The following is a 13,479-nucleotide window of genomic DNA, read 5'->3' on the forward strand; positions in this document are numbered from 1 at the left end:
TATAATATAGGTACCAGAAATTTTAAGATTACACCTGTGGCTCATGTTATATTTCTTTTTAACAGTTCTGGCCTAGGGCCACGTGGGTCATCATGAGGACTTGAGCTTTTACTTGAGTGACATGAGAGCCATTGGAGGGTTTCCAGCCCAAAAGTAACATTATCTGATTCACTTTTGTTTTAAAAGGATCCCTCTTATTGCCACACTGAGGACAGACTATAAGGGAGGTCAGTAAGGGCAAGCAGCCCATTAAGAGGCCACTGCACTCTGGAGAAGATGGAGGCTTGGACCAGTGAAGTAGACGCAAGATGGTGAGAAGTGGTCAGATAGTGACTACATTACGAAAGCAGAGCCAAGTGTTTCCTGACAGACTGGGCGTGGGGTGTGAGAAAAAGAGGAGTCAAGGATGAATCCCAGCTTTTGGCCTGAGCTACTGGAAGGATGCCATTTGCTGAGATGGGGAAAGACGAGGGAGAAGTAAGTTTGGGGAAGAAAATCAGAAGTTTGGTTTTGGATAAGTTAAGTCTATGATGCCCTTTGCTTTCCAAGGGGAGATATTGAGAAGTCAGTTGGATATAAAACTCCGGAGGTCAGGGGAGAGGTCTGAGCTGGAGATCTGGATCTGGGAGTCACCATCACAAGGATGCAGTGTAAAGCCAGGAGACTCAGCATGAACATCGGGGGGTGAGTGTAGGCAGAAAAGAGATCAAGATCAAAGAGAAGATCAAGATCAAGAAGATCAAGTGCCCTGGGGAACTCCCAAGTTTAGAAGTTGATGAGATGAGCAAAGGAAACAGAGAAAGAGTCACGAGGTATAAAGAAAACTAGGAGAGGGTGGTGTTCCAGAAGCCGAGTGAAGACAGTGTTTGGAGGAGGGAGTGAGCAATTGTGTCCCATGCGACTGAGAGGTCCGGGAAGATGAAGGCAGAATTGACCACTGGATTCAGAAAATCTGGAGGAGACCGGTGATACTGATAAGTACAATTTAGGTGACTGATGGAGGTAAAAACATGCTTAGCGTGGGTTCAAGAGAAAATGAGGGAAGAGGGATTGATGACAACAAATCTAGACAACTCTTTCAGGGAACTGAGCCACAAAGGGGAACAGAGAGACGGGCAATGGGCAGAGGTGGGTGTGGGATCAAGAGATCCTATTTCAAAATGATGGGAGACACTTTCAGTATGTATATGTGCTAATAATGAGTCACTAGACAAAGGAAAATTGATGTCTTAAAGAGTGGGAATTCTCCTGGTGTTTTCCTAATCTCCAGAGTATGCTTATATTGCTTTTTCTGTTTTATCAACTTCAGACATCATTTATTGACTTTCTGCTATGATACATAAGAGTTAGCTTACTTAACCATTCCTCATCTCCCTTTTACTCTTGTTCCCACATTATCCCATTGTCCCAAAACATCACTACTGTATTTCAGTGCATCTGTTGATTTCCTTGGTAGTCTTTATTTCTTGGTCTAGCAACTACAGACAGTATGTCTTGATCACCCACTCCACACGAGGAGGGTATTCACATCTCTACTCTACCCTCCACACATTAGTCAGCTTTGGTAGGTTGTGCTGAGACAATAACAACACTAACACAACAACAGAAAAATCTCAGTAACTCAGGCTTATTACTCACTCATGTGACATGTCATGCCCTGCTTCTGATATCCTCTTTATTCTGGGAGCCAGGTTAAAGAGCAGCCCCCATCTGAGACCTGCCATTCTCATGAGAGAGGGAAAAGAACAAGGGTAGAACCTCACAATACCTCTGAAAACGTCTGCTCAGGCATGGCATATGTCACTTCCACTCACTCAACTGGCCAAAGCAAGTCACATGGCCAAGCCTGATATCGATGGGCAGGAAACGAAGTAGTCCCCTCCCACAGGAATCATGGCAAGCCATAGGGCTTTAAGTGAAGATGCGCCATCATCTTTCAGTGGATAAGTGGGAACAATAATTTAATCTGTCACAATCTACCTGCCAACTTCTACAAGCTGTTTTTTAAAAAAAATTTATATTGCCAAGGTAAAAAAAATCTTTCACACTCCTTTATAGCTATTACTAAGTACTCTTCAGTGTTTTGCCTGTGGTTGGTTTTAAAAGTTGAAAACAACTGAGGAGGGCGGAGTCAAGATGGCGGACTAGGAGAACGTGGAATTCGCATCTCCGCACAACTAGCGCACCTACCAGGCACCTGTGGGGGACCATAGACACCTAAGGGGACGGGAGGAACCCCCAGTGACCCGGTGGGCCGTGGGGCATGGGGGGAGTGAAGGGGGAGGAGTAGTGGAGGCCAGAGAGAACTGGCGCCCCGAGGGATGGCTGGGGGAGGGGAAGGGATCCCACAGCCGAAGGGAACATTGGGGGACCATTGGGAGGGTGAAGGATCAAAAGGGAGCGTGGCCAGGTTTCCCCTGCCCACTTGGACCCCCAGGAACCTGCTGAGATCCCGGGCCTGATCCTCTGCCCACCTAGGCCCCCCTCCAGCTGTGTGGGTCCTGAGGGAGTGGGAGGCAGGGAAGGGGGAGCAAAAGTACAGGCCAGACCTACAGGACCAGCACCCCGAGGGGTGCCTGGGGGAGGGGAGGAGTTCCTACACCCAGTGGGACCCACCCACCATTAGAGGTCAAGCAGGGACAGAGGAGACCCTGGGGGAGACCACTGGGGGGGCATGGAGGAACAGAAGGGAAAGCGGCCAGTGCTTTCCCTGTCCACTTGGGCACCAGGGAGCCTGTTGGGGTCCCAGGCCAATCCTCTGCACTCGGAGCCTCCCTCCTCCCGTGCAGGGGCCAAGCCCCACCGCTACACCCCCACCCAGGGCCCCACCTCTACACTCGGAGACCCCCTCCATCGCGCTGGGCCTAAACTCCACCCACACACCCTCACCCAGGGCCTTACCTCCAAACTCCAGAACTCCACACTCCAGAGACCCTCCTTTCCAGTGCTGCCTCTCCCCTTCCTAGCAGGTCCTAAGCAGATGCCCCGCCCCACACTCAAACGTCACCCCCCACCTCTGCCTAGGTCCCGCCCCACCCTTAACCCCGCCCCTGCCTAAGTTCCACCCCTGCCTAAACTCCGCCTCCACAGCCAAGGCTTTTTTTTTTTTTCTGTTGTGGTTTTATTTTACCTTGTTGCAGTTGTTTCAATTATATTTTTATTTTTCCTAATATATTTTTATCTTTCTAATTTTATTTTGTTTTTTATTCTCTGTTATTGTATTGCTCCTATTTTTTTTTTTGCCATGCCACACAGCTTGCGGGATTTGGTTCCCAGGCCGGAGGTCAGGCCTGAACTCCTGTGGTGGGAGCTCCAAGTCCAAACCACTGGACTAACAGAGAACCTCGGACTCCAGGGAATATTAATCAGAGTGAGGCCTCCTGGAGGTCCTCATCTCAGCACCCAGACCCAGCTCTATCCAACTGCCTGCAAACTTCAGTGCTGGACGCCTCAGGCCAAACAACCAGTAAAACAGGAATACAGCCGCACCCATCCAAAACAAAAACAAAAAACATAGAAACGACAAAAAAATGTTACAGATGAAGAAGCAAGGTAAAAACCTACAAGACCAAATAAATGAAGATGAAATAGGCAAACTACCTGAAAAAGAATTCAGAGTATTGATAGTAAAGATGATCCAAAATCTCAGAAACAGAATGGAGAAAATACAAGAAACATTCAACACCGATCTAGAAGAACTAAAGAGCAAACAAAGAGTGATGAACAACACAATAACTGAAATTAAAAATACTCTGGAAGGAATCAATAGCAGAAACCGAGGCAGAAGAACGGATAAGTGAGCTGGAAGGTAAAATGGTGGAAATAACTGCCAGTGAGCAGAATAAAGAAAAAAGAATGAAAAGAATTGAGGACAGTCTCAGAGCCCTCTGGGACAACATTAAACACACCAACATTCGAATTACAGTGGTCCCAGAAGAAGAAGAGAAAAAGAAAGGGACTGAGAAAATATTTGAAGAGATTATAGTCAAAAACTTCCCTAATATGGGAAAGGAAATAGTCAATCAGATACAGGAAGCTCAAAGAGTCCCATACAGGATAAACCCAAAGAGAAACATGCTGATACACATATTAATCAAACTATCAAAAATTAAATACAAAGAAGAAATATTAAAAGTAGCAAGGGAAAAGTAACAAACAACACACAAGGGAATCCCCATAAGGTTAACAGCTGATCTTTCAGCAGAAACTCTGCAAGCCAGAAGGGAGTGGCAGGACATATTTAAAGTGATGAAAGGCAAAAACCTACAACCAAGATTACCCAGCAAGGATCTCATTTAGATTCAATGGAGAAATCAAATCTTTACAGAAAAGCAAAAGCTATGAGAATTCAGCACCACCAAACCAGCTTTACAGCAAATGCTAAAGGAACTTCTCTAAGCAAGAAACACCAGAGAAGAAAAGGACCCACAAAAACAAACCCAAATCAATTAAGAAAATGGTAATAAGAACATACATATTGATAATCACCTTGAATGTCAATGGATTAAATGCTCCAATCAAAAGACATAGACTGGCTGAATGGATACAAAAACAAGACCCTTATATATGCTGTCTACAAGAGACGCAATTCAGACCTAGGGACACATACAGACTGAAAGTGAGGGGATGGAAAAAGATATCCATGCAAATCAAAATCACAAGAAAGCTGGAGTAGCAATACTCATATCAGATAAAATAGACTTTAGAATAAAGACTGTTACAAGAGATAAGGAAGAACACTACATAATAACCAAGGGATCTATCCAAGAAGAAAACATAACAATTACAAATTTTTATGCACCTAACATAGGACCACCTCAATACATAAGGCGAATGCTAACAGCCGTAAAAGGAGAAATTGACAGTAAGACAATAATAGTGGGGGACTTTAACACCTCACTTACACCAATAGACAGGTCATCTAGACGGAAAATAAATAAGGAAACACAAGCTTTAAATGACACAATAGACTAGATAGACTTAATTGATATTTTTAGGACATTCCACCCGAAAGTGGAAGAATACACTTTCTTCTCAAGTGCACACAGAAAGTTCTCCAGAATAGATCACATTTTGGGTCACAAATCAAACCTTGGAAAATTTAAGAAAATTGAAATTGTATCAGGCATCTTTTCTGACCACAACGCTATGTGATTAGAAATCAATTGCAGGAAAAAAACAGGAAAAAACACAAATACATGGAGGCTAAACAGTGCACTGCTAAATAACCAAGAGATCACTGAAGAAATCAAAGAGGAAATCAAAAAATACCTAGAAACAAATGATAACAAAAACACGATGATCCAAAACCTATGGGACGCAGCAAAAACAGTTCTAAGAGGGAAGTTCATAGCAATTCAAGCTCACCTCAAGAAACAAGAAAAATTTCAAATAAACAATCTAACCTTACACCTAAAGCAACTAGAAAAAGAAGAACAAAGAAAACCCAAAATTAGTGGAAGGAAAGAAAACATAAAGATCAGAGTAGAAATAAATGAAATAGAAACAAAGAAAATAGCAAAGATCAGTAAAACTAAGAGCTGGTTCTTTGAGAAGATAAACAGAATTGATAAACCTTTAGCCAGAATCATCAAAAAAAAAAAGAGGGAGAGAACGCAAATCAATAAAATTAGAAATGAAAAAGGAGAGATTACAACTGACACCACAGAAATACAAAAGATCATAAGAGACTACTACAAGCAACTATACACCAATAAAATGGACAACCTGAAAGAAATGGACAAATTCTAGGAAAAGTAAAGCCTTCCAAAATTGAACCAGGAATAATTAGAAAATATAAACAGACCAATCACAGGTAATGAAATTGAAACTGTAATTAAAAATCTTCCAACAAACAAAAGTCCAGGACCAGATGGCTTCACAGGTGAATCCTATCAAACTTTTAGAGAAGAGTGACACTTACCCTTCTCAAACTCTTCCAAAAAATTGTGGAGGGAGGAACACTCCCAAAGTCATTCTATGAGGCTACCATCACCCTGATACCAACACCAGACAAAGATATCACAAAAAAAGAAAATTATAGACCAATATCACTGATAAACACAGATGCAAAAATCCTCAACAGAATACTAGCAAACAGAATCCAACAACACATTAAAAGGATGACACACCATGACCAAGTGGGATTTATCCCAGGAATGCAAGGATTCTTCAATATATGCAAAACAATCAATGTGATACACCATATTAACAAATTAAAGAATAAAAACCATATGTCATCTCAACAGATGCAGAAAAAGCTTTTGGCAAAATTCAACACCCATTTATGATAAAAACTCTCCAGAAAGTGGGCATAGAGGGAACCTACCTCAACATAATAAAAGCCATATATGACAAACCCACACCAAACATCATTCTCAATGGTGAAAAATTGAAAGCATTTCCTCTAAGATCAGGAACAAGACAAGGATGTCCACTCTCACCACTGTTATTCAACATAGCATTGGAAGTCCTAGCCACAGCAATCAGAGAAGAAAAAGAAATAAAAGGAATACAAATTGGAAAAGAAGAAGTAAAACTGTCACTGTTTGCCAATGACATGATACTATACACAGAAAATCCTAAAGATGCCACCAGAAAACTAGTAGAACTAATCAATGAATTTGGTAAGGTTGCAGGATACAAAATTAATGAACAGAAATCTCTTGCATTCCTATACACTAACAATGAAAGATCAGAAAGAGAAATTAAGGAAACAATCCCATTTACCATCACAACAAAAAGAATAAAATACCTAGGAATAAATCTACCCAAGGAGGCAAAAGACCTGTACGCAGAAAACTATAAAACACTGATGAAAGAACTCAAAGCTAACATAAACAGAGGGAGAGATAGACCATGCTCCTGGACTTGAAGAATCAATATTGTGAAAATGACTATACTACCCAAAGCAATCTACAGGTTCAAGGCAATCCCCATCAAATTACCAAAGCCATTTTTCACAGAACTAGAACAAGAAATTTTACAATTTGTGGGCTTCCCTGGTGGCACAGTGATTAAGAATCCGCTTGCCAATACAGGGGACACAGGTTCGAGCTCTGGTCTGGGAGGATCCCACATGCCATGGAGCAACTAAGCCCGTGCACCACAACTACTGAGCCTGTGCTCTAGAGCCTGTGAGCCACAACTACTGAGCCCACGTGCTACAACTACTGAAGCCCGCATGCCTAGAGCCCATGCTCCACAACAAGAGAAGCCACCAAGATGAGAAGCCCACGCACCACAACGAAGAGTAGTCCCCACTCGCTGCAACTAGAGAAAGCCCGCACACGGCGATGAAGACCCAAAACAGCCAAAAATAAATAAAAATAAAAATAAATTAATTTTTTAAAAAAAGAAATTTTACAATTTGTATGAAAGCACAAAAGACCCCGAATAGCCAAAGCAATCTTGAGAAAGAAAAACAAAGCTGGAGGAATCAGGCTCCCTGACTTCAGACTATACTACAAAACTACAGTAATCAAGACAGTATGGTATTGGCACAAAAACAGAAATATAGATCAATGGAACAAGATAGAAAGCCTAGACATAAACCCACGCACATATGGTCACCTTATCTTTGATAAAGGAGGCAAGAATATACAATGGAGAAAAGACAGCCTCTTCAATAAGTGGTGCTGGGAAAAATGGACAGCTACATGTAAAAGAATGAAATTAGAACACACCCTAACACCATACACAAAAATAAACTCAAAATGGATTAAAGACCTAAGTGTAAGGCTAGACACTATAAAACTCTTAGAGGAAACCATAGGCAGAACACTCTATGACATAAGTCACAGTAAGATCCTTTTTGACCCACCTCCTAGAGTAAGGGAAATAAAAACAAAAATAAACAAATGGGACCTAATGAAACTTAAAAGCTTTTGCACAGCAAGGGAAACCATAAACAAGATGAAAAGACAACACTCAGAATGGGAGAAAATATTTGCAAGTGAAGCAGCTGACAAATGATTAATCTCCAAAATATACAAGCAGCTCATGCAGCTCAATATCACAAAAACAAACAGCCCAGTCCAAAAATGGGCAAAAGACCTAAATAGACATTTCTCCAAAGAAGACATACAGATGGCCAACAAATGCATGAAAAGATGCTCAGCATCACTAATTATTAGAGAGATGCAAATCAACACCACAATGAGGAATCACCTCACACCAGTCAGAATGACCATCATCATAAAATCTATGAACAGGGGCTTCCCTGTTGGCGCAGTGGTTGAGAGTCTGCCTGCTGATGCAGGGCACACGGGTTCGTGCCCCGGTCCGGGAGGATCCCACGTGCCGTGGAGCGGCTGGGCCCATGAGCCATGGCTGCTGAGCCTGCGCGTCCGGAGCCTGTGCTCCACAATGGGAGAGGCCACAGCAGTGAGAGGCCTGGGTACCGCAAAAAAAAAAAAAAAAAAGGTTGAGTAGGATGTAAACTTCCTTGGTCCTTTCATCCTCCGGCCTGCCTCACTTCTATATAAAATAAAGGCATTGGGCGAGATGATCTCTAATGCCTATTCAAGGAGTAAAATTCTGGTCAGTGTGCATTCCATAAATAGCATGTTGATAGTATATCAAGGAGAAACTTTAAATGGTTCCTGCTCTCAAGGAACTTACAATCTATCTAGATAGACAAATAATATACTCTTGAAACAATAATAAAAAGGCAACAATACAAAAGATGCCACAGGGTAGGGCATGGTTCGTCATCAACTAGAGGCTCAGGCTTAAAGGAAAGAGAGAGAGAAGCTGAGCCAGGCTGTGCTGCTCTGACCAGGGAAGCAAGACCTTAGCTGAGTGTCAAAGAGTAGGCAATATATTAGGGACAGATTAAATATTTATGAATATTCAACAGTAGATTAATATCCAACATTAATCTGATGGAATGGTTAACAGTCACTGGAAGTTCTCCTCTGTCCAACTTTCCCTGCCACTATCTGAGTTATCAACATTTTTATTTCATCAAGTCAATCAAGATAAATAACAGTTTTCAAATATGAAAGTATAATTTGGATCCTAACCAATAGATAAAACCCTCTGGCCATTTGGGGGCATAACAATGAACTTCCATTATATGTATGAGTAATTGTGTGTACTTATAAATGCCCTACCAGTTGGACTATGAAGGTCCATGGTCTTTATTAGTAGACTTTCACTGAATAGGAAATTACCATCATCCCTTTTTCAAATTTATTTTGCATTGTTCCAATGAGGTGTCAGAGCGATCATAAATGACTTCTCCTTCCCATCCACTCCCCAGGAAAGGAAACATCCCTCTTATGTATGTTATCCCCACAGCACTGTTGCTTGGGTAGAGAAGGCACCAGGGAACTGTAAGGACTGGGCTTCTCCATGGCAGGTCCTGCAGACTGGATGGACCTGAGACACTCTACCAGAGAAAAACCGTGCCTTCATTCAGCCCAACACGGGCACTCTCATCCAATTTGCAAATGAGGAGAGGACTTGCAGGTAAGGAAGCTTCCAGAAAAAAGAAGAGCTCTTTGGGCCAATGCTGTGACCAGTTTCCAGAGAGTGGGAGTGAAGTGAGGATGGCAAGTGCTTGGGGCCTCGTGATGGATACACTCAGCAAAGTCTAACCCAATACTACTCCCTCTGGGAGGCTTTCTCTGAACACCCACCCCAACCCTGGAAGAATCAATTACTGCTCAAATACTCTTCCTGCTGCCATCATAGCACTTTCAAATTTAAACAAAGTTTGCATCAATTTCCCTCAACTATCTACGACATCTTGACTGATTTATTCATCATCACATCCCCAGTGCCGGCCATGTGGTGGATGCTCTGTGTTTGTCGAATGAATGACTGAATGCATTAAAAGAAGCTTCGCTTCCTCAAAGGGCAGGGCCAGACATGAATACTCAGTTTTTGCAGGAGCATCAGATAAGCCAGGAGGACCTGGAGAGGTGGATCTGGGTTGAGGGAAAAATTTCTGAGAGCTGGAACCATTCAAACCACTGGGGAGGGGGCAGTGCAAAAAAAAAAAAAAAAAAAAAAAAAAAAAAAAAAAAAACCTGCAAGTTTTGCTGGGCTGCTTTGCCATCCAGGACTCTACTGCAGGTCTAGGGGAACAGATAGATCAATAAGTACTCAGAAGAAAGGTCCCGGGGGCGGCCCCACATACCAGAGATGGGAGCAGCGCTCAGCTCTGTAGAAGGACAAAGAGCAACAGGGACCCACGGTCTCTGGAACACTTTCTAATGGCCAGACCCTGAGCTTTACGTAATCTCATTTCATCCTCCCAGCAACCTGGAGAGACAGGCATCCCTGACTCACAGATATGAAACACCAGCAAGGATCTGGAACCCCTTCAGGGTGGAGAGGGGCAGGGGCCTGTGCACTCAGTCCACTGTACAATGACAGTCAAAACGAAACGATAAAATGCCTGGATTTCGTCATTGAAAATTCCTAAGTCTGTATACCCATGGCTCATCTCAGCCTGTTTTATTACTTTTGTAGTTTGCTTTTTTTCCTCTTTATTTTCTTCTGGGTTCTTAGAAAGGTTTCTTACAAAAATCCCATAGGATTCTGATCTAACAAAGGGAAGTGTAAAGAGGGAAGAGCTGGTTGCCCAGGGCAGGGGGCGTGGCAGCAGGGCTAAGGGTGGGAAAGGGACCTAGTGAGGCAGACCCAGGAGGGCGGGCGCAGGTGCACAGAGGCTGTGGCCTCAGCCAGCAGAGACTTGACGTAGCTCCTCCCACCAGGCCCCAATGTGCTTCTTTCCTCAAAGACCATAAGATGGCATTTACTTCACCACTTTAAGAAAAGTGGAATCGAGACACATCCCTGCTCATGATCTTCACATCCCCGGAGAGATGGACAGGCAGGGTGTTTTTACTCCAGCAGGTGGGGATTTCTGACAACTTAAATTAACGTCGGTTGCGTACCCACCGTGTTTAAATGTACTAAGAGAGCCGCCCTGATGACACCAACCAGGCTGCTGAAGGCACCAACAAGGCAGACGCCCAACTAAGTACCACCTAACTTCCTGCTCAGACAGATACGCTGCTCTGGCCACAGCCCCCCACCTCCCCCCAGGGGCAGAAAGGTGAGCACGAAGGGGAAAGTGAACGCGACCTGCGTGGGTGGGTGTGATCTTCGCTATCAGCGCTGCAGGGGACCCTGCAGAGCTGGCTGAGAGCGGGGCCGTGAGAAAGGCCAAAGCAAAATAGAAAACCACTTCTAGCTGACCTCTGTTCTTGGGAACGTGGAGCCTTACAGCGGCAAGCTTTCTCCTGGGCACAGAGGTGCCTGCCTCTCCAGTCCCGCACGGAATTGGGGGGTGGGGTGCTCTTAGCACGGAAGAACAGCCGGTGCCAAGCTGGCAAGCTGTGAGTGGGGGGAGGGCGTGCAGACAGATTTGGGGGTGTGGTTAGGAGAGGGAGGGTCAAGAAAACCTAGCATTTCCTCCCTTTATGCCCTCTTCGGCACTCCCATCTCTGTGATGGGCCTCGGTTTTAAAATTTGGGACACTGGTGCCATCAAGGACCCTGCAGGCAGCCAAAGTCCGACACCGAATGACAACCGCGCTCTCTCCACTTTCTCAGGAACGGAAGTAATGGGATGGAGTTACGGGGTCACCTCTGGCCAAGTGCGGTTCAAACCCACAGGCATCTAAACTAACAAAAGCATCCGCCTTCCCCTCGGCGTCCTGCGGGGCTGCCGGCGGAATCGCGGGCACTCGGGAAGGAGGTGGGGGAGACTCTGGCTAAAGAGCTGTCGCCCACACACGCCCAGCACCGCGCGAACGCAGGCGGGGCTGCGGGGGGCCTTCTATCCGGGCTCGCCCCGCTTTTCCCCAGCTCGGCCGACTTCTCGAATGCCCGGGACCTTGGTCACACCCCACCCGCGGCCCCAACGGTCTTCCGGCTGGGGGCCCGTGCCCCTCCGAGAGAGGAGCTCGTAGGGGGGCGCGCGCGGCGGAGGGAAAAGACAGGATTTGCGGGCGCCTGGAGGGGAACCTAGCCGGGGCCGAGAGAGCCGCCCGGGCCGCCGCCCGCGGGATCCAACATTCCCGGCAAAGTTTCTGGCTCTTTGGGCCCGGATCACCTGGCTCCCAGGTCGGAGAAGGTGAAAGGTGCGTCAGGAGCCCTTCGCCGCGCCTCCCTCCGGGCGCCCACTCCAGGCGCTTCTGCCACCTGCCAGAGGGCGCTGGGAGCGCCGGCGCAGCACATGCCGCCCGTGGGCGCCACCCGAGGGTCCCTCCCCGGCGCCTCCCCTGCCGCCCTCCCGCGCCGGTGCCCGGGGCGCAGGGGTCGCGGCCGCCGCGTCTTACCCAGTCCAGGCACGAAAGTGTTGAGGAAGAGACAGATGACGGCCACGGGGAAGGGCATGTAGGGGATGGCGGCGCGCAGGGGGCCCTTCTTCTCGCGGACCTGCACCACCACCCCGCTGGACGAGGACGTCCCCCGGTCCGCCGCCGCCACCGCAGCCACCGCCGCCGCCGCTGCCGCCGTCTCGGCGTCTTTGTGCGAAGGCTCCATGGCGGGGCGCGCTCCCCGGGAGCCGGACTGCCGCGGCCGGGACTGCCGCCCAGTGCACTAGAGGCGGGGGGCGGCCGGCTCCGGGCTCCGGGCTCCGCGCCGAGCTCAGGCGTCCAGCGTGCTCGTTGTGCCGCGCGGCTCGCCCAGAACCCCGCGCTCCCGAGTCCCCAAGCGCCCGGCCCTCTGCCGCGCGCTCCGCTGCGCTCCCACACCCCCGGCGGAGGGGCGGGGAGGGCGGTGTGACACTTGGTGACAGCGCTCCGACGCCCCTCCCCGCGGGGCCCCTTCCCCGCCCTCCCCTCCTCTGCCCCCACCCCCCAAAATACCACTTACAAATCAGGGAGGAGGGAAGAAAGTAGAAGAGGAACGCAGAGGGAGCTGGTGTCCAGGTATTGGGAGGAATGGACACACGTCTCACTCCCCAGACAGGTGAACCGGGAGGGAACCTCAGCCAAGGACACCGCGAATTGGGCGTGTGCACTCGGCTGGCACGGCGGGGAAAGGCTTCGAGGTTGAGTCCTTTACTCCGGAGGATGCATTTAACGCTAGGGAGATGGAGGCAAGGAACGCGCCGCGCCTGGTGTCTAGTACGCTTTAAATTCGTTCTGATTTAAATGGACTTGAGCCAGAGAAAAAGCGATTTTAGGATCGATAAACGAGCTGAAAGCAGGAGACGCAGCTTTTCAAACAGGTCTCCATGAGACTAGTTTAAATGGGACCCTTCCTTAGACACACACACACACACACACACACACAGATGCGAAAAGCTAAAAGAAATAAGCCTGTTGCGCGGAACTGGGTGTGTGTGTTGGGGGGGGACCGGTGTTGGGGACCATCTCCTGAACAGTTCTGGGAGAAACCTGGGGTTTTTTGTGAGCTGGACCTGGTGTTTAAAAAGCCAGCGAAGACACAGCGCCGTCTGGTGTTGATAATGCAGCAATTGGTAGAAGCAGAAGGATGTGGCCGGGCTGTG

The 13,479-nt window shown here is 46.9% G+C and overlaps 1 protein-coding gene across 1 annotated transcript in view; it reads right to left on the reverse strand.

Annotated features, from left to right (window-relative positions):
• The window catches only part of STUM (stum, mechanosensory transduction mediator homolog), a gene marked incomplete at its 5' end in the record, with an annotated part of 53,101 nt that extends 40,595 nt beyond the window's left edge, over positions 1-12,506 (reverse strand). Inside the window, one exon of the mRNA XM_079728264.1 lies at positions 12,299-12,506. Within this exon, the coding sequence (XP_079584390.1) occupies positions 12,299-12,506 (208 nt within the window). The remainder of the gene's footprint in view (positions 1-12,298) is intronic.
• Positions 12,507-13,479: the final 973 nt, after the last annotated feature.

This window comes from Hyperoodon ampullatus, assembly GCF_949752795.1.
Source record: "Hyperoodon ampullatus genome assembly, chromosome: 2".
NCBI lineage: Eukaryota > Metazoa > Chordata > Mammalia > Artiodactyla > Ziphiidae > Hyperoodon > Hyperoodon ampullatus.